At 44.1% G+C, this 25,684-nt stretch overlaps 1 protein-coding gene across 2 annotated transcripts in view; it reads left to right on the top strand.

The window, feature by feature from the left end:
- The window catches only part of RANBP10 (RAN binding protein 10), a 239,138-nt gene that overhangs the window by 154,341 nt on the left and 59,113 nt on the right, over positions 1–25,684 (top strand). For both annotated transcript variants that reach the window (XM_029608819.1, XM_029608820.1), the window contains exons 5-7: positions 15,245–15,267; positions 16,303–16,487; positions 17,535–17,647. In XM_029608819.1, coding sequence (XP_029464679.1) covers positions 15,245–15,267; positions 16,303–16,487; positions 17,535–17,647 — 321 coding nt within the window. The remainder of the gene's footprint in view (positions 1–15,244; positions 15,268–16,302; positions 16,488–17,534; positions 17,648–25,684) is intronic.

Here is a 25,684-nt window from a genome sequence, read left to right as displayed (position 1 = left end):
AGCATTTGGAGGAGAGATACCGTCGCCTGGGGCGGAGGTTTCACTCGGCCCCCCCAATACAAGACCGCCATCGGCTAGAGTTGAGCTGCCCATGAGTACACTGCAGCCGTCGCAGGCCAATGAGGTCACCGAGCAGGTGGGGCAGGAAGGAGACTCATTGGTGTCGGAACATCAAGGAACGCGGAGAGGATCAATGGGGTAGAGTGTTGGAACCCTGAATTTACAGCCAGTTACAAGACCTTTGGAAGCAGAATCTGCTATACTGGGTGAGCAGCTTTTACTTCCGACGAAGCCTGCGGTTGTTGTAACATTGGTGAGCCTGTGGGAACTGGTGGCAGGTCTCTCAATTGCAGTGAAAGTTTGTGATAAGAAAATGGACAATTTAACTGTCTCAGTTAACAATAAAAGACAAGACCACGAGAATCCTTTGGAAACAGTGAAGGTGTCTGTAGCTAAGGCAGAAATAGATATACAACAAATTACGAACTTTAATATAGCTACAGTTGGAGACAAACAGCACTGTCACGACAGTTAGAAATACTAGAAAACTGCATCAGACAGTTAAATCTGAGATTCATTAACTTTCCAAGAATTTTGGGAGAATTACCGGAAATAACTTTTAAAAGATATTTACGTGAAATGTTGCGCGCCTGCCCATGAGCAGGCGCTTACCTTGCAGCCTGGAGGCCGCCATTTTGCCACCGGCGTCCTCCCTCCGGTTCATGGCCTGGAGGCCGCCCACGTTGTCCTTGGCACGGCGGACCTTGCCACCGTGCGTCTGTGCAGGTGGGAGCCGCTCCGCTGCACCTCATGCAGCCAGGAGACCGCCGACACCTTCCCTGCCTTGATGGGGCCATCGTGGGAAGTCCTCTTCAGCCCTATGAAAGGGCTCTGCCTTCAGTGCAGCTTGGTCTTCACTAGGAGTCAGTCCTCCTTAGGACTCCTTGAACCCAGCTCCTCCTAGGCACTCTGTTCTTCGTGGGATCCTGTGTCTTCCTATTGGTCTCTCGTCTCGTCCCATGTCTTCGTCCTGGTCTTTGCTGATGTCTCCAAGTCTCTGAGGCTTCGCTTGTTCCGTCCCTGCGTGGTCCACGACCAGCCCGGCTGGGTTGTGTAGGGCACACAGTGGTCCAAGTGGTCCGCGACCATCCTGGCTGGGGTGTGTAGGGCACTCGGTGGGACAGTTCCATCCGCCGTGGCCGAGGATTCTCCACATCCTCCTTCAGATCACGATTATGTTTCTGGTTCCGGTTTTACCTCCTAGTGGCCCGTCCTCTGTCCACCTTCGAGATGACCTTCTGATGCATCTTCCACGCCGGGTCGGAAGTTTCGTCTTCCTTCAAATGACCTGTCAGGTGCGTCAATCACGCCGGGTTCCCGAGACACAGTCCAGGACGTTGCTGCTAAGAGTTTTGGCCGTTTACCTCCATCCATCTGTCGTGACGTCCTTCGTCTCTGATGTCCGTCTTCCTACTCCGTCAGTACTCACCGCCATCTTGAACTCTAATGTATTTGAGTCGATGTCAGTTTGGGGTCTGCTTCGCTCCAACGTGGTCCGCGACCAGCCAGGAGTGGCTGCGTAGGGCTCGTGGCGTGGCGGTACTCCTTCAGTCATCTTCTTCATCCTGAACCCCATCTGAGTCCTCATTTAAGTCCTTGTCTGAGTCCATGTGTTCCGCCCTCGGCCTCTGTCCATCTTGTCGCATCTGCCGTTCCCTCCTCCAGAGGGCTACTCCAGAGACCAGCATTGTGTTGCTGGGTCTCTCCGATGCGTTAGGTTCGGCAGAGGCCTGGGCCACCCGTCTCCAGTCTGTCCGCCCATGCTTAGGCACTCCTCGCCTGCCTCGGTGCTTCCCGGAGCTCTCTGCGGGCGCATTGTGGCCCAAGGGTACACTTCCTCACCAGCGTTCCCCGCAACATGAAATTCTTTTAATACCTGATGCTGAGTTTCCAATGATAAATAAAGTCTACTTTATTCCTAGGTCTACAGACGAAAGACATACTATAATGGAACCCGCAGGTTTATCATTAGATATGCAAAACTTAACTTCATTTCTTGACTCGTCAGGTATTGAAGTTATAGATCGTCCTACTCTGTTGGTTTCTTTAATAGTGGAGCATTTAAATTCCTAATTTCATAGTGCAACTGTAAGAATGTTTCCTGATATATCTAAAGTTACCCAAGAGAGACGTAAAGGATTTATTTCAATGAGAAATGAAACAATTTCAATGGGGGCATCTTTTTTACTAAGATACCCCTGTAAATTCTTAGTAAAAAAAGATGGGGATTCATATATTTTCTTTGCTCCAGAGCAATTGAGAGCTTTTCTTGATTTTCATAATTTGTAAAGAAGAATCCCACAGATGCCAATAAATATGGTAAATATGCATCTTAATCAAGATTATACCTTTTCTTGAAATGTATTACCTAATATTCCTCAGTTATTTCGCCCCCTATAACGTGTTGTATTGTGATTAAGTAATAAGCCTGAACTATGTACTATATTCCTTATTTTATGTTTTTCCTTTTGTAAACTCGAGATATTAGGTTTATACATGTTTCATGAAGATATAATACTTATATGTATTTGAAAATATGATAAAAAAAAAAAATCCTTCCTGCCGCAATCCAGGAGGGTCATCTTGGCATCCATAGCGGTGGTGATTCAGCAGAGCCAGCAGGTTTCAGCTCAGCACATGTTGAGGCTGTTAGGCCATATGGCTGCAACTGTCAATGTCACTCCCGTGGCACACTTACACATGCACAGAGCCCAGTGGACCCTGAAGTCACAGTGGCGCTAGACCACGCAGAACCTCCAGACTCGCATCCAAGTCACTCCACCTCTGTGGGACTTTTTGTCCTAGTGGCGGGCTCTCTCAAATTTGGAACAGGGAATAGCTTTCCAAAATCCCCCTACCCAAATTGTCCTGACCATGGATGTGGGGTAGAGAGCTTATGTAGAGGGACTCCGTATCCAGGGCTTATGGTCCGCCTAGGAAGCACAGTGTCAAATCAACTTCCTGGACCTCCGGTCGATCAGCTGTCCAGCAAGATTATCTTGATGCAGACAACTAAGTTGCTATGTGGTATGTGAACAAGCAGGGAGGCACAGGTTCGTGCCTCCTGTGCCGGGAAGCGGTCCAGATCTGATCCTGGATCCTATCCCATGAGATGGTACTCAGGGCCATGTATCTGGCTGGAATGGAGAATATGATATGATGAGTCATGCCTTCAAACCCCGCAAGTGGTCTCTGGACCAGGGGGGTAGCGAAACCAGGTCTTCCGCCTCTGGGTAAGCCCAGATGTGGATTTGTTCATGTCCCCCTGCAACAGGAAGGTGACTCAGTTCTGCTCCCTGTACAAGTTGGATGGCAAACAAGCCTCAGACACCTTTGCCTAACATTGGGGCAAGGGTCTTCTGTATGTGTATCCTCCGATTCCTCTAGTTACGAAGAGTCTCTTGAAGCTTTGTGAGATCGAGGGACTCTGATCCTCATAGCCCCTCATTGGCTGAGACAGATTTGGTTTCCACTTCTTTGGGAGGTGTCCATCCAGAAACCGATTGGTCTGGGGACTTCCCCAGATGTCATCACTCAAGATCAGGGCAGGCTGTGGCATCCCAACCTCCAGGCCCTGTTACACACAGCCTGGATATTGAGCGGTTGATCCTGCAGCCGCTTGATCTTTCTGAAGATGTATCTCGGGTCCTGGTAGCTTCCAGAAAGCCTTCTACTAGAATGTCCTGCTGACTGAAGTGGAGGAGGTTTCCGTTCTCCTGCCCCACGCAAAAACTTCTCGACTACCTTCTACACCTTTCGGAGACTGGCTTGAAAACAAACTTCTTAAAGTTCATTTCAGTGCAATTGGCACATATTACCAAGGTATAAATGGTACGCCTATAGTTGTACAATTCATAGGGAGCCTGCTTCAATTGAAGCCTCTCTAAGGCCTCCCACTGTGTCTTGGGACCTCAAGGTGGTGTTAGCTCAGCTGATGAAAGCTCCCTTTGAGCCGCTGCACTCATGTGACCTGAAGTACCTAACCTGGAAGGTCATATTTTTGGTGGCAATCACTTTAGCATGCAGGCTTATCGAGCTCCAGGCCTTAGTGACCTATCCACCTTACACTAAGTTTTATCATGATAGGGTGCATAAGCAAGACCACCCTAAGTTCCTATCTAAGGTGGTGACGGATTTCCATCTTAACCAGTCAATCATCCTACCAGCATTCTTTCCTAGGTTCCATTCGCATCAAGGCTATTCTGTGATGTATAATAGTTTAATTTGAAATGCATTAAAAATTACAGATGTTTTCTCTGATCACTCATGTTTTCTTAAAATGTTACACATCTTACAAATTCTGCTAGGGGTATGTAAACTTATGAGCACAACTGTATATACAGTTCAAATGGAAGAAGACGAGAAAGCTGAACTGCTTTTACTGTTGCTGTGCTGGGGGGATGGGGCAGAGGCAGAAGGAGGGGTTCAGATTAAGGAAATAATTCTATATTGAGGCTACAGGCATTGGGAAGAGTAAACTAATGAACCTGATCATGTTTCTGTAAATGTGTTTGAAGAATTGTGGACGTTATTGAAAATTAATAATAATATTTGAACATATAATAATCCTTCCATACAAGTATCTGGATAAAAGATCTTCATAATATCTGCACCAGATTTTAAGGATAAATACAAACCCTTGGTCTTAGCAGATCACGTATAATCATTGGTCCATTCATAGCATTTGTCTCTCCAATCAATGTTTAGAAATTTTATAATGCACTTGAAATTTAAAAAAATAGTACTTCCCTATTTTTTTTTTTAATCAAATTCATAGCAACTGGTCCTTCAATAGCGATTTTCCTAACACAGTACAATGTTTCATTGCTTCCTTCAGAGGCAATTATCTTGCTAATAATTCACTGCGTCACCAGTTAGTTGTGTGTCTCTTAAAAAGGCATAAAAGATGAATGCGTTATATTTAAAATGACATTCAACAACCAAAGGTATTTGAGCCATTCCATCGCTTAGGCTTAATAAATAAATCCCGTTTCTTATCAAACTATACACACACCGAGAAATTCTGCAATCATTTCTCCATTTGCTAGCCTGCTCAAGCGGCAAGGCCTAACGCTGGGTCTCAAGTAGTAGCATCTAACATTCCCTCAACCGTGGGAATTCTTAATATGCCGTCTGATATTCCCTGAAGGCCACCAATCAAAGGCCCTTATAACCCCCTACACACGAGGCATGTGATGTGTTATGTTGCTATTTCAAAAACTACCAATCAAATGTAAGACTCAAAATTAAAGAAACGCACTTCATTTTATTTCAACATTTTAAACCATTGGGTATGACAGATTGCATTTTAAAAATTCATTCTTGTTCTCTCTGTCAAGATTTGCTCCTTCTCCCCTCCCCTCCAGTTTAAATGTTTATGGTCAAACACTGTCCACCTAATAGCCGTGAACACATGGTGCTTTTCAACAAAATGTGAAACGATTGGGGCTTCCAATTTCTGCATTTTTAGACAACTTTTATGTTCAATTAACTGGGTCCTGATTTTATGTGTAGTGTTTCCCCCATATTGAAGTCCACAGGGTTATATAATCAAATATACCACAGAAGGGCTCTGACAGGTATGCTCCTGCTGTACATGCTTATGCTTCTTCACATTTTCTTCATCTGAATCCACCTTCTAGTTTTTGAACGTTTCCTTTTAGCTTTAAATAGTCTCTTTCATCTCACCATGTAACCATGCTAGTAGTTTGGTCTTCTTTCTACCTTTTTAATGCATGGAATGCATTTAGTTTGCCCTTCCACTATAGTGTTTTTAAGCACTATCAAACTTTTAACCTTTGCTGCTACTTTTAGGGTTTTTTTTTCTTATTTCCTCATTTTATTATAGTTTCTCTTTTTAAAGTTAAATGTTACTGCAATAGTTTTCCTTAATGTCCTCCCTACAGTGATTGTTAAATTTGATTACTGTTACCCCTCGCATCAGAGCCTGTATCGCAGTGAGGATTATGTCTAGAGAAGTCTCCCTTCTCATTCATTACAGTACCAGCTGCTCCCTGAAGCAGTCATTTATGGCATCTAGAAACTTTACCTCCACATATTTCTCCTCTGTCTTTTTCTGTCTTATGCACCCTCCGGCATGCACTCACGACTGCACCCCCGCGAACCCCAATCTCTTAATTTTGTTTATTCAAATTATCTCTGACTGAATTAATCAGAGGTATTCTTTGTATTGGTTGCTCTGCCAGGATTGAGCATTTATTCTGAGAGACTCTATTCTGCTTCTCCACTTCCTGCACTCCCACGATGAAATCTGCACAGCTTTGCTGCCCTAATGCATGAACTCTCCCATAATCTGTTAATATGTCTGACTACTCGTTCATCATCAGTGTCTTGCTAGTCCCTGAAAATCTGTTCAGAGTTCCAGCACTTTCATCAGATCATAGGAGCTATAACTTGTTAGTACGGCAGAAATGCTGATGCTGAGCAAATGTATTTTCCTTTTGTTTTGTGTTTTTTACTTCATAGTAAATATGGTGTCTGTTTCTTAGAGTGAATTCCTCTTTTGCATGAGAGAGAAAATTTTCGTTTTGCCAGAAGAAAACAGATTACCTACTATTATGTATCATAAATAAGAGAACAATTCAGATGTTTTAAACGGAACCTGAAAACCTGGCTGTTTAAAAGTGCTTACAGCATAGCTGAGTGATCTTTTACCAAGCTTACTCTTTCATACTGTTCTTATCTATTTTACTGATTTTAGCTGCTTGTTTTAAAATTTTGTTCTATTGTATTACTATGTATATCTTTTAGGAATTTTACTCAAAGATGTATTTATTTTCTTACATTTGTAAACCGTTGTGAAAGCTTTTACTAAACGACGGTCTAGAAAACCTGCTAAATAAAATAAATAAAAAGATGTATTCTGCATAGAATAAAGATTGTTCACAATCCAGTGCTCTGGACTGAAGATGGAGTTGCACTGCTCAAGACAAAATTATAGCATCTCCTCCTATATCCATAGACCGCCAAATCTGCCACTGCTTCTCCAGAGGATTCCACAAAAAAAAAGAACAGATGAATTACAGTGGGGTCAGATAGGATGTGAGTCAGATTATCTCCCAAATGATAACCACCACAGAATCCTTTCATTGTGTTGGAAGTAAAGTTCCATAGAGGCATTTGCAATAGAGAAAGATGAATGTGAAAGCCTAATGTAAAGAAGTCAGGAATAATGACAGATTATCTCAGAAGAGGAGGAAACTCCTGCTGGGGGGACTCATTGTCAGAGGAATACAATTGGGGACAGGATTGGAGGGGGATGACTGTTGCCTACCAAGGTCTACAGCTGTTAGAGATACAAAGTATTCTTAGGATTGCTAGAGCAGAAAGAAGGAAAGGACAGATAGAGGTTGTAGTTCACTAGGGCAATGTGATACAAGAGGATTTCAGGGAATTAGTGGAGGGTTTATGGCAGCTGTCAAGATCATTGGCCTTTTCTGATCTATTAACTGTGTATGGCAAATGGTAAGATACATTATGCAACATGTCGATGCATGACTAAAGAGCTGGAATTAGGAGCAGGGGTTTGGAGTTTCTTAGAAACTGTTCTAGTTGGAGAAATAAAATACTTTAGTAGTGAGCATCATTCCAAAAGGAGAACTATGGTCTTACGTGGATAGATCATACATGGACAAGTGTTTAAACTAAATGAAGGAGAGTTGGTTGAGCTGGTTGCATCAAGATGAAGGACAAGATGGATAGGAATGAAAATATACAGAGGAACTATAAGGGAAGGAGCAATATCTGGAAAGCTATGCATATTATTGCTCATAATCTAGGTGGTAATATCCAAGGTTTTGAGGCCGTGATGACAAAGACAGATTTCTAAATTGTTGCTATTACAGAGACATGGTATAATAAAACCTGCTACTGCGATATAACCAGCCTAGGCTATAAGCTATTCAGAAACAACCAAATATGCTGGGTAGTGAAAAGATTCCATATGGAAAAATAACCAAAAATTTCACTACTACAATATTAAAACAGAGGGAAGTTTTTTTAAAATATTTGCACATAAAATTCTCCTAATGTTTATTATAATTGAATTCTTTTTTTTTTCTATTACTTTTTTGTTAGAAGGAAAAGACTTCAGTGATGGTCATGTGCTGCAACATCACCTGCACTTTGGTCACAAAACCCTCTTTCCTCCCATTTTTTAACAGTATATATATGTGTGGGTATTTTCAAATGTGAGTGTGAAAGTGTCTAACAATACATTTTTAAAATCTGGAGTGCAGAAATCCCAGGATATACAGGCATGGCTGAGTGCACGCCAAGCGCATTTTCAAAACAGCCCAGTCACAGACGTATCTCCCGGTACGCATAGAACGAGCCGGGCTTTTGAAAAGGGGCGGGGGCTAACCAGGACAGTGCCATTAGGTACTGCGCCGGCCAGCTGCCGGTGTGTGGAACTTACTTCTGCTCCATCGAGTGGGTAAGTTCTGATACAAAAAAAAAATAGTATAGTTAGGGTGAGTTTAGGGATAGGGAAGGAGGATAGGTAGGGGGATAGGGAAGTTCCCTCTGTCTGCTCCTTTATTGGAATGGACTGAGAGGGAACTGGGCAAAAGCCCAATCGTGTTGCCACGATTGGGCTTTTGCCCAATCCTGTGCATGTGAGTGGGCACGCGTGCGCAGATGTGCACGCCAAAACAAAATCAGGCTTACGTGTGTGCGCGGATGTTATAAAATCGATGTGCCCGAGCCAGGAACCGTACGCACATGGACAGGTGTGTGCAGCTTTAAAAATTTACCCCATGTCTTTTAATAAAATGTAAATAAACTCAGCAGTCCAAAGTCTTAATATTATTCACAGACAAATATTGTACTTATCTTAATAAGACAGCACTACAGGAGCTGTGCAGCAATGTAGAATAGGAAAACGCCGATGTGTATACATTTCACCATCAGCTGCTTCGGGGCATCTCTTTCTCCATTGCTGTTTTTGTTTCTAATCTGTGCTTTTCGATGATCTTAACACTGAAAACTAAAATACAAAAAAATTAATATATATGTTTTGACCTAAATAATATAACTTCTCACTTACAACCCTCCTTATAACTTACTGTTCGCTGTTATTTCTTTAACATGTGTACCCACAAATTCAACCCAATCGTATCACTGGTAAATATATTTCAACTTAACAGGTTTATGCCAAGTATTATATGTAGGCCCCTCACTCTCAGGGTCTGTAAAATCCCACAGACTCCTAATTAGGTATATGGGTATAAGGTTGTGATTGATTTCTTTAACATGAACAGGTGGGACTCCCATGACATTTCCCCCTCTCTCACTGAACAAAATATACATGACACCTCAAATTAATTTTAACAAGGCTGCAGTTTACTGAAACAAACAACAAACCCGAGCCAACTAACATAATACTCTAAACACCAAACCCCCAGTTCCCCCCCACCCCCCATCTTGTCGATGTCAGCAAGGAGTGAACCCCTCCATGCCCCAGAGGTGGCCACTCTGACCTCCATTATTACTGTGTTTCTAATTTTGTTAGTGTCTCTAATTTCTGTTAGCATTTCATCATCTGTTCATTTTGGCCAGGTGGATGGTAGAACACCCCCACTGCTATTCTAGTCTGCTTCTGACATGGAATTTCTATCCATAAAGATTCTACAGTACACTTTGTTTACAGCAGAGCTTTTTCCTGGTTGACTCTCTACCCTCTTTAACATATAGTGCCACCCCTCCACCAATTTGATCCATCTAATTGTTATGATATCATTTGTACCCTAGTATGACAGTGTACCATTGGTGATCCTTCTTTCATCAGGTCTCTGAGATGCCAATTATATCTACCTCTTCCCACAGTGCTATACATTCTCACTCTCCCAGTTTATTTTTTAGACTTCTAGCATTTGTATACAGACATTTCAAAGTATGTGTTTTGTTTGTTTTAACAAACTCCTTATCAATTGAAAGGGGTAATTTGGAATCTTTCTTCTCTGTCTGCTCTTTACTTAGGCTCCTGGGCTACTTCAACATTTATTGCAACCTATCAGGATGCCCTAACTTCCCTGTTTTGTTAGTATCCTTCAAAGATACATCATTCTGAACCATGCGCTTCTGAGCAACTGTTTGCTTTCCCCCATCATCTAGTTTACAAGCTGCTCTTTCTTCTTTATTAAAGTTAGTGCCAGCAGCCTGGTTCCACTTTGGATAAGATGGAGCCCATCCTGTCAGAATAGGCTCTCGTTCCCCAATTCTTAACAAATCTAAAGCCCTTTTCCCTACACATTTATCTTATCCAAACATTGAAACTTTGGACCTCAGCCTGCCTCTGGATCCTGTGCGTAGAAAGGAAAGCATTTCTGAGACTGTAGTTCTAAAGGTTCTGGATTTTAATTTCCTATCTAAGAGCCTAAATTTTGCCTCTAGAATCTTCCTCCTGCTCCTTCCTATCGGGCCGATTCAGTAAAGTCCACAGGAGAGCGAACGCCCGCTCTCCTGTGCGTGCGATTCAGTATGTTAATTAGGCCCGGTGGTAAAAACAGGCAAAAGGAGACTGTCAGCGGGTTTGACAGCTGATGCTCAATTTTGCCGGCGTCGGTTCTCGAGCCCACTGACAGCCACGGGCTCGGAAACTGGACGCCGGCAAAATTGAGCGTCCGGTTTTCGACCCAACAGCCGTGGGCTGATTTCAATTTTTATTTTTTTTTTTACTTTTGGAAAGTTTCGGGACCTCCGACTTAATATCGCCATGATATTAAGTCGGAGGGTGCACAGAAAAGCAGTTTTTACTGCTTTTCTGTGCATTTTCCTGGTGCCCGAAGAAATTAGCGCCTACCTTTGGGTAGGCGCTAATTTCTGAAAGCAAAATGTGCGGCTTGGCTGCACATTTTGTTTTCTGAATTGCGCAGGAATCCCTAATAGGGCCATCAACATGCATTTGCATGTTGTGGGCGCTATTAGGTTTGGGGGATTGGACGCGTGTTTTCGGCCCCTTACTGAATAAGGGGTAAGGGAAAACACGCGTCCAATGGCGGGTTTTACTGTATTGGCCCGTATGTTATTGGTACCCACATAAACCACAACAGCTGGCTCCTCCCCGGCACTCTATAAAATGTTATCTAGGTGGCACGTGAGGTTCACTACCTTCATGCCAGGCAGGCAAGTTACCAAGCGATCCTCATGCCTACCAGCCATCAAGCTGTCTACATTCCTAATAATCAAATCACCTTTTGCAATGGTTGTCCTAACTCTTTCCTTCTGGTCATGGATCCCTGGCGACATATCCTTGGTGTGAGAGGATAAGGTATCACCTAGAGGGCAAGTCCTAACTGCAGGATCACTTCTGCCACAATAAGGTGATGGTCTCCTGCCAGGTGACCTTGCTAGACTGGTGTTAGGACTGCTCTACTATATCCCTGTAGGTCTCTTCTATATCTCTCTGTCTGCCTCGGCTTCTCCAGGTCTGCCACTCTTTTTTTCCAGAGATCAGACTCGTTCTCTGAGAATCAGGAGCTCTCTGCAGCAGGTGCACACATACAACCTCTCTCCAACAGGTAGATAATCATACATTCCCGGATCAGTCCAGACTCCTGGATTCCCCCCCCCCCACCTAGCAGATGGAGACAGAAGTTTACAAACAAAAACTCCGCCTATATCTAGGCTGGTGCCACCTACAGTCCGGCAGTATTCTTCTGTCTCCTAGCAGGTGGAGAGGGTGCCAAACCTACAGTCTGTGCTGAGTCCTAGATTTAGGTGGTAGTTAGTGTGTGTAAAAAAAAAAAAAAAAAAGGAAGAGAAAGCAATTTGAGAGTAGGAAGCCAACGGATTGGGGTTCGGACAGCAGAGGCTTGCCTGCTGGTCACCGAGCCTGCCTCCCAGAGGGTAGTGAGGTCCTGAGGGGACTATCCCCTCTGGTTGAGGCCGCTCTTACGTGGGGGAGCTCCATTGTCAGCGTCTATCAGGGCTGGGGGTGACATCGAGGTGCCCGGTTCCCTCCCCGCAGCTGGACCCGGACCTGATCTACCGGTAACTGTGTCTGTGTGTTAAAAAAAAAAAAAAAAAGTACTGCCTGTTTTTCTTCTTTTGTCTGTGCCTCGTCTCTCCTGTCCTGTTCCTGTGAGGGGGGAGGTAGAGGACCGCCGTCGCCGGGGAGATCTTTTCTTTTTTGTACTGTGCCTACCCTTTTTTCCTCGTCGGGGTCGCGATGCCGCGGAGAGCTGCATGTCAGGCCTGCCGGTCCACGGCCACACGGCTGTCAAGGGACAGCCTGTGTTCGTCATGCGTTTCCGGCGGGGAGGGGGGGGGGTCCGTGACGCCAGTAGGGTCCTGGGGCAGCAGGCAGGTACGCGCCAGTCCTGAGGTCGGCAGGCCGGCGATTAGTGCAGGGCCGGCTTCGGGGACGCCGGGTCTGGGCACCATTTTGTTTTCTTCGCTGGCGTTTTCGGCGGGAATGGCAGCCATTTTAGGTCCGAGGGAAGCCACGGCAGGCCCGTTGCCGGCGTGTGAGGGGGAGGACAACCCTCCGCCGAGGTTATCCCCGCAGCGGGGGGGTCCCAAGGGGGACAGTCGCGCTTCTGCCATGGGGGCTTTCTCTCCACATCCCTCTGAGGGGGAGGAAGAAGAGGCCTCGGACTTGGACTCGTCCTTTGGGTCCGCGTTTGTTCTGCTTATGCATAAGGCCTTCAAGGCCCATAGACGGGCCAAGAAGAGGGCATGGGAGACCTCCACTCTGGATTCGGGGCCTCGGGCGGAGAAAAGGTCCAAGCCAGGTCTGGGGTCGGAGGGCCAGAGTAGGGCTCGACCACTCTGGTCCTCGGTTCCCAGGAGGGAGCTGGAATCGGACATGGATGAGCCGGAGGACCCGTCCGGGGATACAGAGCTTCCGTCCCAGCCCCCGAGGGGGGTTGATGGGGACGGAGACCAAGGGGCCTCGGGTTCCCGAGGGGCCCATGCTACCGAGGGGGATGACCCGAAGGTGATCCGTTTATTTCGGAAGAAGGAGCTGGGACCTCTTATCCTGGAAATTCTGGGGGAATTAGGGATCCAGGTGCCGCAGGAGGAGTCCCGGCTCGGAGTAACGAATCCGGTTGTTTTGGGTCTCCGGGGGCCTAGGGACCACCCTGGACTCTAGAATGAACTTCAAAAAGTTCATTAACGCCACCACCAAAGAAGGATTCTTCAAGCTACAGGTCCTAAAACAGATTAGACTTCTCCTACACATTCAGGATTACCGCGCAGTCCTTCAGGCCATATTGTTCTCAAAGATCGACTACTGCAACGCGCTACTACTCGGTCTCCCTGCCTCCTCCACTAAACCTCTACAGATGCTGCAAAATGCAGCAGCCAGGATCCTCACAAATACCCGTTGCAGAGACCACATCACTCCGATTTATAATCCCTACACTGGCTACCCATCCACTATAGAATACTCTTCAAGACACTGACCATCATTCACAAAACCATATATCAGCAATCATCACTACAACTTACCATTCCTCTCGATCTCCACGCTTCATCAAGGCCAATCAGATCCGCTTACAGAGACTCCCTCCAGTGCCCCCTAGCAAATCCTCTATACATAACTCAATAAAAAAACGAGCTCTTTCCACGGCCGGACCGCATCACTGGAACTCACTCCCCCCTGATCTACGCCAGGAAAAATGCCAGTTCTCCTTCAGAAAAAAACTGAAAACCTGGCTATTCACTCAAGCATACCGCTGAAGATACCTCTTCTTCTAGCACCATCTATCTCCCCTCTCCCTAGTACCTACCTTCCTTGTCCCCCCCCCCCCCTCCCACCTGACCTCCCAGTCTCACCCTCTGTCCCCCTAACTATGGGAACTGTTCGGCCTAAATCTGTTCATACAATTATCTTATTATGCCAGTAACTGATCATTCAATTAACTTTTGATACCTGAAACACTAAATGAATGTTCATGCTTTATTATTTAATCAACAGCTCTCTTCTCATTGTTTTTTACTGTTTAATCTATCCCTCATTTTTTCTAATGACCAAGTTATTCATTCCCTGTTTTATTGTAACTTTTCTCCGCCTGCTGTGTTAATTGGTTCTCCCCTTGTTCACTGTAAACCGGTTCGATAAGACTTGTCTTGAGCATCGGTATATTAAAAGAACTTAAATAAATAAAATAAATAGATGTATTTAGGTGTCTCTTAAAATCAATGGTTTTTAAATTTTATAATTGGGTGATTAATGTAAGTGAATAACCATCAGCAGGACTAAAATTAGTCAATTACTAAAAATCAAGGTTAATATAATGTTATTTTAAGTGACTAATTGACTTATTTTGAAGACTGTCCTCCTAGTGAGGGCGATAATCTATATATCAAAATATGAGACTGGGGTGGGTGGGAGGATCCAAACTATTAACTACATGCCCAGGAACCAGTACTCTCACCTTCTCAGTTCAAATAAGTGACCTTTTAAACTCACAATTCAAACACTGGCAAAGAACTACTATCCTTTACTAACTCAGAGACTCAAAGTCTCTTTTCCCACTACACAAATAATTCTAACGCTGGCAAACAAATGCTAACCTTACAACTAGCAGAAAAAATAAACAGCCAGTAATAATTTCACCTTCCAAGAATAATTATTTTTTTAATTTTGTCTTAAAATTGAAGCACTTCTCAGCAAGTCCAAACTTACCACCAGCAAATGAATGTTCTGCTGTCAGCCCTCTGAGAACCTTTCCTTCTTCTGATATCCCTTTCTCCCCATTTCCAGATCCCTTCCTCTCCTTCCTTCTCAGTCCTAATCACTAAGATCCCTTGCCCTCTAATAAAGAACCAAATAAATTAACTGGACAAAGAAATGTCAGAAAATGACTTTTTTTTTACAAAGAAAAAACAAGTACATTTTTAAGATGCAAATATATATGATATGATATGCAAATTTGCCATGTAATTGCTGCAGAATTTTGAAAAATCTGCCATAGGGGGACCATAGGAAAATAGAATGGGCAAACTAGATAGGCCTTGGTGTTTATCTGCCATTATATTTTGTGTTAATTTCCTTGAATTCCTCTACTTTCAATGAAAGAGAGAAAAAAATCAAAGATTGTTTACACTCAATAAAAGGCATTTTTGTAGTTAATAAATGTTCAGAAAATTGTAACATTAAGATTTTGCATAAACTAAAAAAAGATTTTTTAACTTGCAATTTTTTCTCCCACAGGTATAGCATTTACAGACCTTCCTGTGAGTATAAATATCTTTTGAATTTTTAGTGAGGGTGCATACTGATAGAAAAACGATTTTAAAATGATGTGTTTTGAGAAACCATGTACTACTGCTTGTCAATGGTATAGCACGTGTATGCCTGTCATATGAATTATTTGCACAGTAAGAATGTGTTGAGATCTGGTTCCCGTATTCAATGAAGCTTTTTGTCCAGCCAAGTGAAAGTGCTGGAAAAACAAAATTGAAATGTGAGGAAATCTCTAGGCATTACACCTTTTAAGACCACTTTCTATTGTGGGACATGTCCATCTTCTGCCAGCAGCCAGAATAGCTAAAGGGGCGGGGCAGCCAATGACGCTCCTTCGCTGTTGCAGGCATAAAATTACAGTGCTTCCGTAATGGCACATGCACGACGCCATATACATGGGCTCTCAGCCATGCATGCTTATGTACTCACACATGTATGTGTACACGCTCCCTGATTTGCCATCCATTTGTATTTATTTATGAGTCCTGAAAGCATACATCATATTTCCAAACCTTCCACTCACAAGTGAATTTAACATGGGTTTGCCTCAGATATGTCGCAGGCACAAGAGATGGCATTGTGCCATCTAGTTTCAGTAGTGTTTTGTGGGGGACATAAGAAGATAGCTTATTGTCTCCGTTCTAATGTAATTTATCTCCATATCAGTATCTGTCTGTGTAATGGTCTCAAAAATGTGAAAGAGAGACTAGAAAGCATTTCAGGAGATGGTAGGGATTTATTTTTGTTTTACTTTAAGACATGATTATCAGCTTTATAGATTTATGATGCTATGGGTGATATTCTGAGTCCTGGAAAACAAGTGAGTCAGTTTTGGGGTCGTACTGTATTTGCCACTCTAAGAAAACTAAAACTATAAAACTCCTCCACATCCATGCAACCTAAAGCCACCTGTATCCTCTGACTGCGAGCTTTTAGCCAAACGGTGCAGAATGTTCAATGCTAATCAACAGTATCAGATGAAATTGGAATCTATTGGAAAGTTGAACTTTGTTTCATTTTTACAGTCAAACCTGTATCCAACTGTGGGCCTGCAGACACCAGGAGAGATCGTAGATGCCAACTTTGGGCAGCAACCATTTGTGTTTGACATAGAGGACTACATGAGAGAATGGAGGGCGAAGATTCATGGCACTATCAAGCGATTTCCTATAGGAGATCGACTAGGGGAATGGCAAGCAATGTTACAGACGTGAGTCCTTTTCTCTGGTTTTTCACTTCAATATAACTGGCAGCATGCACTGAGAATAGCAGAAGGTGTTGCAGGGGAGATACATTAGCAGAACTGTATTTTGGTCTCAATATTAGAACAACAAGACTGTTGCAGATCAGAGTAGAGGCGTAATAGAAAAGTTGGAGGTGCTACAAGGCAAGATTGAGATACATTAGGAAGCTCTATGTGTGTGTAAAAATGTCAGTACTACAGCTGAAATTTAGGGATTTCTTTTTATTTGTTTGTATTCTGCCTATAACAGACCAGCTGTGCTAGGCAGATCACATAAAAACATATATAACAAGCTTCCTTAACAGCGCAAACAAACCCAGAACTCTGTACATAGTGCTGAAAACCAAATTTCTTTTCCACTGCTGAGAGAGACTGGATCTACTTCTCTCAAGAGAAGGCCTCCTGAAATAGTGATGTCTTCAGTTTTTTACAAAAATGATCATAGTTTGTCGTCATCTGAAGTTCTGCTGATAGTACATTCCAGAATACTATCCTTATTATAGAAAAAGCTCACTGAGGCTCATGGCATTGAGCTTACCTAATAAGCAATTTTTTATCTGCTGAGCATAGGTTCTGGGAGGAGAAGATGTTCAGAGACAAATTAACAAGATAGGAAGGCCCAGCCCCATTGATGGCCTTATAGATCCGGGTTAAAACCTTGAACTTTATTCTCTGGCCTTTGGGCAACCAATGTACAAATTGTTCCAACAGTAGTCGCATGCTCCCTTAGGGACCTCCTGAAAACAAGCTGCGTTTTGCAATAACTGTAAAGCCCTAAGACGATATTTTGCCAGGCCAGTATACAGAGAATTACAATAATCCACCGAGGTCAGCACTAAGCCTTGTACAATCGTCTGAAAGTCCCCTTTAGTAAAGATATACTTAAGCCTCCAAAGCAGCCTCAGTTTGAAAAAGCCAGATGTAAGGTTTCATCTTTAAATTGATTGTTTCCTTAGTGCATTGCCAAAATACATTGCAGTTATAAAATTTATTTTTCTTTTCAAAATCTCCTAGTATGGTATCTTCTTATCTGGTACATCATGGCTACTGTGCAACTGCTACTTCTTTTGCCCGAGTGACCGAAACAACCATCCAAGAAGAACAGACTTCTATAAAAAACAGACAACGTAAGTGAAAGGCAATGCATTGTCCTTCTGTTACCTTTGGGTACACAAAGCATATATATATCTTTGGTTCCTTCCTAAATACTGGCAGTGTAAAAATAGAATACTGAATCTGTTTTAATTTTTTATATAGAATATGGTTGGCCAGTTCCAGTCCTCTAGGGCTGCAGACATTTGAGCTTTGAGTCCCCACAATGAATATTCATGAAATATATTTATATACCATGGATCAGATTTAAATAGAATAAATTTGTATAGCTTATCAAAATAATTTTCTTTTGGTTAAAGTACAATCTAGCAGCATCTAAACCCTGTCGGTGTCCAGATCTTGAGAAAGGCACAACATTGAAGGCACCTAATACAGCAAAATAAATGAAAGCAACACCATGGTATAAATAAATAAAGTAAGGTTACATAGCTTTCAACACTGGAGGGCAAAACAGGAAAGAGTTTGGTTATAGTGGAAGCAAATTTAGATTTTCTGTGAAGAAAAGTAAACAGGCCATGTTTTTTAATCAGTATCTTATTAAATGATAGATGTAGGCCAAGTTTTCCATTATAAGTTTGTTGAGACCCACTTAAGCATAATGAATGCTAATTCCCAAACAAGAAGTGCTGTGAAACCCTTCTACATGTTGCCATACGCTAGAAGAAGGGACCACAGGCCTGAGGAAAGGTAATAGCAGGAGGCCCCCTTGGAGCTTAATGTACTGAGTGGCTCAAGAGTGGTTATAAAGGAGTTCCTGAAGGAGCTGCCTCCCACCCTCTTAGCCATGGGAACTCATCAAGCTACTAAGCTCATATTGGGGTGGCGCACTGTAAAGGTTGGAAGTTCACCAGGAATGATTGATGTATTGAAACTCATCTTCTGAACTCCTCCATCAACAAGGTAATCGTATGGGACTGAAGCAGGTTCTAATTTGGAAAGAAGCCTGGTGAAAACTAGGAAGGCAGATTGATTCAAAATATGTTTCTCAGAGGGCAAGCAGGGTGGCAGTCCCTCACACGTGGGTGACATCATCTGATGTAAGTTTTCCAAAACAGGTTACGTGAAAGCTTCTATAACTTTGATGATGCCTCACTGAGCATGCCCATTATACCATACATGCACACAGGGGCCCCTAAATCTTTCTTTTTTCATGGAGCCCTCAGGTCACAGTTTTTTGCCTCATTCCTCCTGCTTCTAGGCTTTTAGGAAGTTTTATGGCAGAAGAATCATTCTCTATGGGGCCTTGCAATCTTCTTACATGATAGTTCCCTAGGTAGATTTTCGAGCATTCTGTAAGTTCGGGGGGTGGGGGGGGCCATTATTCCACCGCTGCCATAAAGTTTGATTTTTGCTTCTGTTCTTTTTTTTTTTTTTTTTTGGCGAGCATGTCTAGTGAATTCCATCAATGCCCCCAGTGCGGCAAGATTGAGTGTTTCAAATGAGCCATCATGATCCAGAAGGGCCAGCAGTCCCAATTGAAACTGATGGAGAAATATTTCAGCATCTGCATTAGAGGCATTGATATTGAGGGACCTTGGAGCTTCATCTTGCAGAGAAAAGGAAGTCCACTCCTGCGGACCTTTCCTTCACAGGTTTTGTCCGGAGAATGGCAGAGCCATTCCATTTCTATTATAGACTGAGGATAAGACCAGAAACAAAATGCTGGACATTCTTCAGTTCATGGAGCCCCCTAAGGAAGTTGTGGCAGTCCCATTCCACTAATTTCTTCAGGAGGTTCAGACAAGGATGTCGAAGAACCTCCTCTCTGTGGCTCCCATCAATAATAATGCAAACACTTTTATCTTGTCCACAAGGTTCCTGGATTTGATTTAAAAAAAACAGCTGCTGCATCAATCTGTGATGGTCAAATACGCTGTCAAGAAGGCCAAGAGGATAGGGCTCATTCCTTGGTGTCTCCTAGGAAGGAGTCCAAAACTCTGGGTACCCTTGGAAGCAAGGTATTTTAGGGGGCTGTGCTCACTGCTGCATAGCCTCTTACCAGCTCTTCATGGGCCCAATACAGGTGGGATGTACTGAAGCGGATGCCGGGGGATGGCTGAGTAGCTTTCTCAAAAGCATCAAGGCACCCTCCAGTCACTGGTGACCCAGGAGTTGGAGTGTGGAAAACACATGGTCCGCTCAACCTTTGTTATTTTTGAGACATCAAGAGTTTCTGCCACGGGGATTGACCCATGCAAACTCGCCTGACTGCAGATCTCTATCTCCAACTAGAAGTCCAGAAAATACTAGTTGTCATGCCATGTACAGGAGAGAACCTCTTCAGAAATAGATTGAAAGAAGCAGTCGCACAGATCCAAGAACACTATGCAAAGCTCCAGCAGTTCTCCACTGGCACTCCAGAGCTGGCCTCTTCACCTAGGAGGTAACCAAGAGTTGTGCAGAGGAGGCACTTCTTCCAGCTGAAGAGGCACTATCCTTTTCCTTCTCGATCCCGCTCACAGCTGGCCCCACTTGCCTGTCCTCATTAATAATCGGTCCCTAACACCCATACAGCAACCTAGTAAATAGCTGAAATAGGGTTATGACTGGATTGCAGAGAACATAGCCAACATCCCAGTACCCATGTCTGCAGACCTCTATAAGTACCTGCGCTTGTCAGGGACTTTGCTGCAATTGTTCCCTATGGGGGGTTCTCAGGTGAGCTGGTTCCGCTGCAGTTTCGATGGCCCGCCTCCCAAAGCGATCTCTGATACTGAAGGGGACAACGCCAGAGACCGCCAGCCTTCACCATGCCTTACCCAAAGCACCAGTGGTGCTGGAGACGCCATAGTCACACTGTCCTCTCCACTCCCCTAGAGTTATTGTGCCATTGATGAGCAGCTTGCGTGGTTGGGACAGATTAGGTATCTGTTCCAAGAGCCTTGGTCGCTGCCAGGCGGCGTTCTCCCCGGCTATGCAGTCCTCAGCCACACTAGAGTTCTGCCATCTTTCGGCATAGTCTCAGCCTCTGTGTCAGTCCGTACCACATAATGAGGAGGAGCACTGGCAGGGAAGGTGTCATTACACACTCTGTGCTTGGTTGTGGGGTGGTGTGTAACCACCGACTCAGGCACATGGTTCACGATCCTTGCTGGGTCATGGGATTTCTCCTACAAGCTCAGCACTCAGGATCATGGGTGTGCCACCATCCGTGGATGGGTTACCATGGAATGAGTCCACCAAGTGTGCTTTCATAGCAGAGAGCCTCCAGTTGCCCTCTTTCGCCTGGGCATTGGGGTGTGCGTGTGTGGATTTTTCCCTCTGGGTGGTCACAACTGTGGAAGCACTGTGAGGAGAGGATCACCTTGCTGGTGGCTGAAAGGAATCAGTAAGTTTTTGCTTGGGAAATTTTTGTTTTTTTAAAAGTATTGGGACGAAGTTAACTATTTGGGAATATAATTTAGTGTGTTTGTGCTTTTAATAGTCAGTAAGGCAGCTAATAAGCAGTAGTTAGTGTGTTCAGTTTATTAGCTGCCTTACAGACTATTAAAAATAAAGTTTGAGTGTTTGTATATTAAAAAAAAAAAAAAAAAGAAGTAGCCAGAAGCTAGAAATAAGCTAGGAGCAGAGTATACCTAAGTAAAAAGGTTGAAAAGTTCAGCACTCACCTTGGAAAGGTGTTAAGGTAATGTGATTTGGTTTGATTAGGTACCAACATTTGTTAATCAAGAGAGCAGTGAGTCACTCTGGCTGACTAACTGAAGTTAGACTGTTTGTATTTCCCAACCCACCCACCCCTAGCTCATCCTTTAATTTATAGGCAGGTGCCACTTTCACAAAAAAAAACAAAAAACATTATAGAGAGTTTGATCATTCCCCTGCAGGCCACTACCAGACATATAGTGAATTCACTAATACATTTAAAGGACGTTAATTAGACACATTCCTCCTCCCATAGCAACCTAAAACTTAACTAGGAACTAAACAAATTTGAGATGAAGGTAGCAGTCCAGCAGCAAGCGGGGGGGGGGGGGAGGTGCTTCCCAGTCTTTTGCATCGAGTGTCACATGTATGATTTTTTACCCACCGGTGAGAAGTTGGACATGTGCATGCGATGCAAAGAGCTCCTGTCTCTCAGAGAACGAGTCCGATCTCTGGAGGGCTAGAGTGGCAGACCTGGAGGAGCTGAGGCAGACAGAGAGGTATATAGATGAGACCTTCAGGGACATAGCAACCAAGTCCCAACTTCAGACTGGCAGCCCTGGTGCTGCCTTGGAGTAAGAAGGTCTCATGATCGGAGAGCATCAACCTGATACAGCAGGAAAGGATCCTGTAGCAAGGACCTGCTCTCCAGGTGGTGCATTGTCCTTTTGCACCAAGGATGTGTCTCCCAAGGCCACTGCCAAGGAGAGAAGGGTTAGGTCGGCTGCCATACTTGGTTATTCGATTATTAGGAATGTAGACAGCTGGGTGGCTGGTGGGCGTGAGGATCGCCTGGTAACATGCCTACCTGGTGTGAAGGTGGCGGACCTCACGCATCACCTAAATAGGATTTTAGACAGTGCTGCGGAGGAGCCGGCTGTCGTGGTACATGTGGGCACCAACAACATAGGAAAATGTGGGAGGGAGATTCTGGAAGCCAAATTTAGGCTCTTAGGTAGAAAGCTTAAATCCAGAACCTCCAGGGTAGCATTCTCTGAAATGCTCCCTGTTCCACGCTCAGGTCCTTAGAGGCAAGCAGAGCTTCGGAGTCTTAATGCGTGGATGAGACTATGGTGCGTGCAAGGAAGAGGGATTCAGTTTTGTAAGGAACTGGGGAACCTTTTGGGGAAGGGGGAGTCTCTTACGAAGGGATGGGCTCCACCTTAACCAGGGTGGAACCAGACTGCTGGCACTAACCTTTAAAAAGGAGATAGAGCAGCTTTTAAACTAGAACAAAAGGGAAAGCCGACAGTCGGAGGGAGGTATCTTCAAAGGATACTAATATGATGCATTAGAATTAGGGCATACCGACAGTGAGTTTCCAGTAATAAGAAAAGCAGTCCAAGTGCCTGTAACTTAAAAACTCACCTGAGCTAAAAACTTCTATCTTATTCCTATCAATTAAAAAGCAGAATGAAAATACAAACAGAAAACAAACTTTGAAATGGTTATATGCTATTGTCAGAAGTCTAAGAAGTAAGATGGGAGAATTAGAATGTATAGCAGTAAATTATGACATAGACTTAACTGGCATTTCAGAGACATGGTGGAAGGAGGATAACCAATGGGACAGTGCTATACCGGGGTACAAATTATATCGCAATGACAGAGAGGAGCACCCGGGAGGCGGTGTGGAGCTTTATGTCTGAGATGGCATAGAGTCCAACAGGATAAACATCCTGCATGAGACTAAATGCACAATCAAATCTTTATGGGTAGAAATCCCTTGTGTCTTGGGGAAGATTGTAGTGATAGGAGTATACTACCGTCCACCTGATCAAGATGGTGAGACGGACAGTGAAATGCTAAGAGAAATTAGGGAAGCTAACCAAGTTGGTAGTACGGTAATAATGGGAGATTTCAATTACCCCAATATTGACTGGGTAAATGTATCATCGGGACATGCTAGAGAGATAAAATTCCTGGATGGAATAAATGACAACTTTATAGAGCAATTGATTCAGGAACCGACAAGGGAGGGAACAATTCTCAGTGGAGCACAGGATTTGGTGAGAGAGGTAACGGCGGTGGGGCCGCTTGGCAATTGTGATCATAATATGATCAAATTTGAATTAATGACTGAAAGGGGGACAGTTGACAAATCCACGGCTCTCGTGCTAAACTTTCAAAAGAGAAACTTTGATAAAATTAGAAAAATAGAAAAAAACTGAAAGGAGCAGCTACAAAGGTAAAAAAGTATGCAAGAGACGTGGTCATTGTTTAAAAAAAAAAAAAAAAATACAATCCTAGAAGTACAGTCCAGATGTATTCCACACATTAAGAAAGGTGGAAAGAAGGCAAAATGATCACCGGCATGGTTAAAAGGGGAGGTGAAAGAAGCTATTTTAGCCAAAAAATCTTCATTCAAAAATTGGAAGAAGGATCCAACAGAAGAAAATAGGATAATGCATAAGCGTTGGCAAGTTAAATGCAAGACATTGATAAGACAGGCTAAGAGAGAATTTGAAAAGAAGTTGGCCGTAGAGGCAAAAACCCACAGTAAAAACGTTTTTAAATATATCCGAAGCAGAAAGCCTGTGAGGGAGTCAGTTGGACCGTTAGATGATCGAGGGGTTTAAAGGGGCACTTAGAGAAAATAAGGCCATCGTGGATAGATTAAATGATTTTTTTTTTGCTTCAGTGTTTACTGAAGAGGATGTTGGGGAGATACCTGTATCAGAGAAGGTTTTCATGGGTAATGATTCAGATGGACTGAACCAAATCACGGTGAACCTGGAAGATGTGGCAGGCCTGATTGATAAACTGAAGAGTAGTAAATCACCTGGACCGGATGGTATATACCCCAGGGTTCTGAAGGAACTAAAAAATGAAATTTCAGACCTATTAGTAAAAATTTGTAACCTATCATTAAAATCATCCATTGTACCTGAAGACTGGAGAGTGGCTAATGCAACACCAATATTTAAAAAGGGCTCCAGGGGCGATCCAGGAAACTACAGACCAGTTATCCTGATTTCAGTGCCAGGAAAAATAGTGGAAAATGTTCTAAATATCAAAATCATAGAACATATAGAAAGACATGGTTTAATGGAACAAAGTCAGCATGGCTTTACCCAAGGCAAGTCTTGCCTCACAAATCTGCTTCACTTTTTTGAAGGAGTTAATAAACCTGTAGATAAAGGTGAAACGATAGATGTAGTATATTTGGATTTTCAGAAGGCATTTGACAAAGTTCCTCATGAGAGACTTCCAGGAAAAGTAAAAAGTCATGGGATAGGTGGCGATTTCCTTTCTTGGATTGCAAACTGGCTAAAAGACAGGAAACAGAGAGAGTAGGATTAAATGGACAATTTTCTCAGAGGAAGGGAATGGGCAGTGGAGTATCTCAGGGATCTGTATTGGGACCCGTACTTTCAATATATTTATAAATGATCTGGAAAGAAATACGACAAGTGAGGTAATCAAATTTGCAGATAATACAAAATTGTTCAGATTAGTTAAATCACAAGCAGATTGTGATACATTGCAGGAAGCCCTTCTGAGACTGGAAAATTGGGCATCCAAATGGCAGATGAAATTTAATGTGGATAAGTGCAAGGTGATGCATATAAGGAAAAATAACCCATGCTATAGTTACAATCAGGCCTATCCTGTAAAGTGCGGCCGCGTTTACCCTGCTCCTAAGCCGTTTTTAACTTCGTTTTCGGCCGCGTTAGCCCTTCCTGCGATCCCGAATCCCCTTTAAACTACTCCTACCGCGGCCTAAATTCCCTGGGCAACCCCTTCCGCCCGCAGCATGCATATTGCATGCAAACGAGCGAATTAGCTATTCACCTAGCATCCCGTAACCCGCGCCCCGACTAACGCTACCTTTCCCTGCCGTTTTGTCGCGCGTTTAACCTGCAAACTTACCGCCTACCCTGACCCAGGCGGTAGAGGCATGGGTAAGGGTAGGTGGAAAGCTTTCCCCCAGCCCCCGCTCACCTGCCCCCGCCGCGATCATGGGTGCCGGTCTCCGTGGCAGCCCCAGGCCTCTCCCCTGCTCCCGAAGCCAAAAAAAAAAAAGCGAAAAAAACTTTGCAGCCCCCCTCCGATGTCCGGACGGGGGCTGCCACAGAGACTGCAACGGCAAAGCGACTTTTCAGTGTCCCCCCTCCTCTCGGAGCAGGGCGGAAAAGCCGCCTTGCTCCGGGAGGAGGGGGGACACTGACAACGGCGAAGACAGCGGCGAAGCGACTTTTCAGTGTCCCCCCTCCTCTCGGAGCAGGGCGCGAAAAGCCGCCTTGCTCTGGGAGGAGGGGGGACACTGACAGCGACGAAGCTTTCCCCCAGCCCGGACACCGGCGAAGCCAGAAGACAGCGGCGAAGCGACTTTTCAGTGTCCCCCCTCCTCTCGGAGCAGGGCGGAAAAGCCGCCTTGCTCCGGGAGGAGGGGGGACACCGACAGC

This window comes from Rhinatrema bivittatum, chromosome 7, assembly GCF_901001135.1.
Source record: "Rhinatrema bivittatum chromosome 7, aRhiBiv1.1, whole genome shotgun sequence".
Taxonomy (NCBI): domain Eukaryota; kingdom Metazoa; phylum Chordata; class Amphibia; order Gymnophiona; family Rhinatrematidae; genus Rhinatrema; species Rhinatrema bivittatum.
This window is presented reverse-complemented; position numbering and strand designations above follow the sequence as displayed.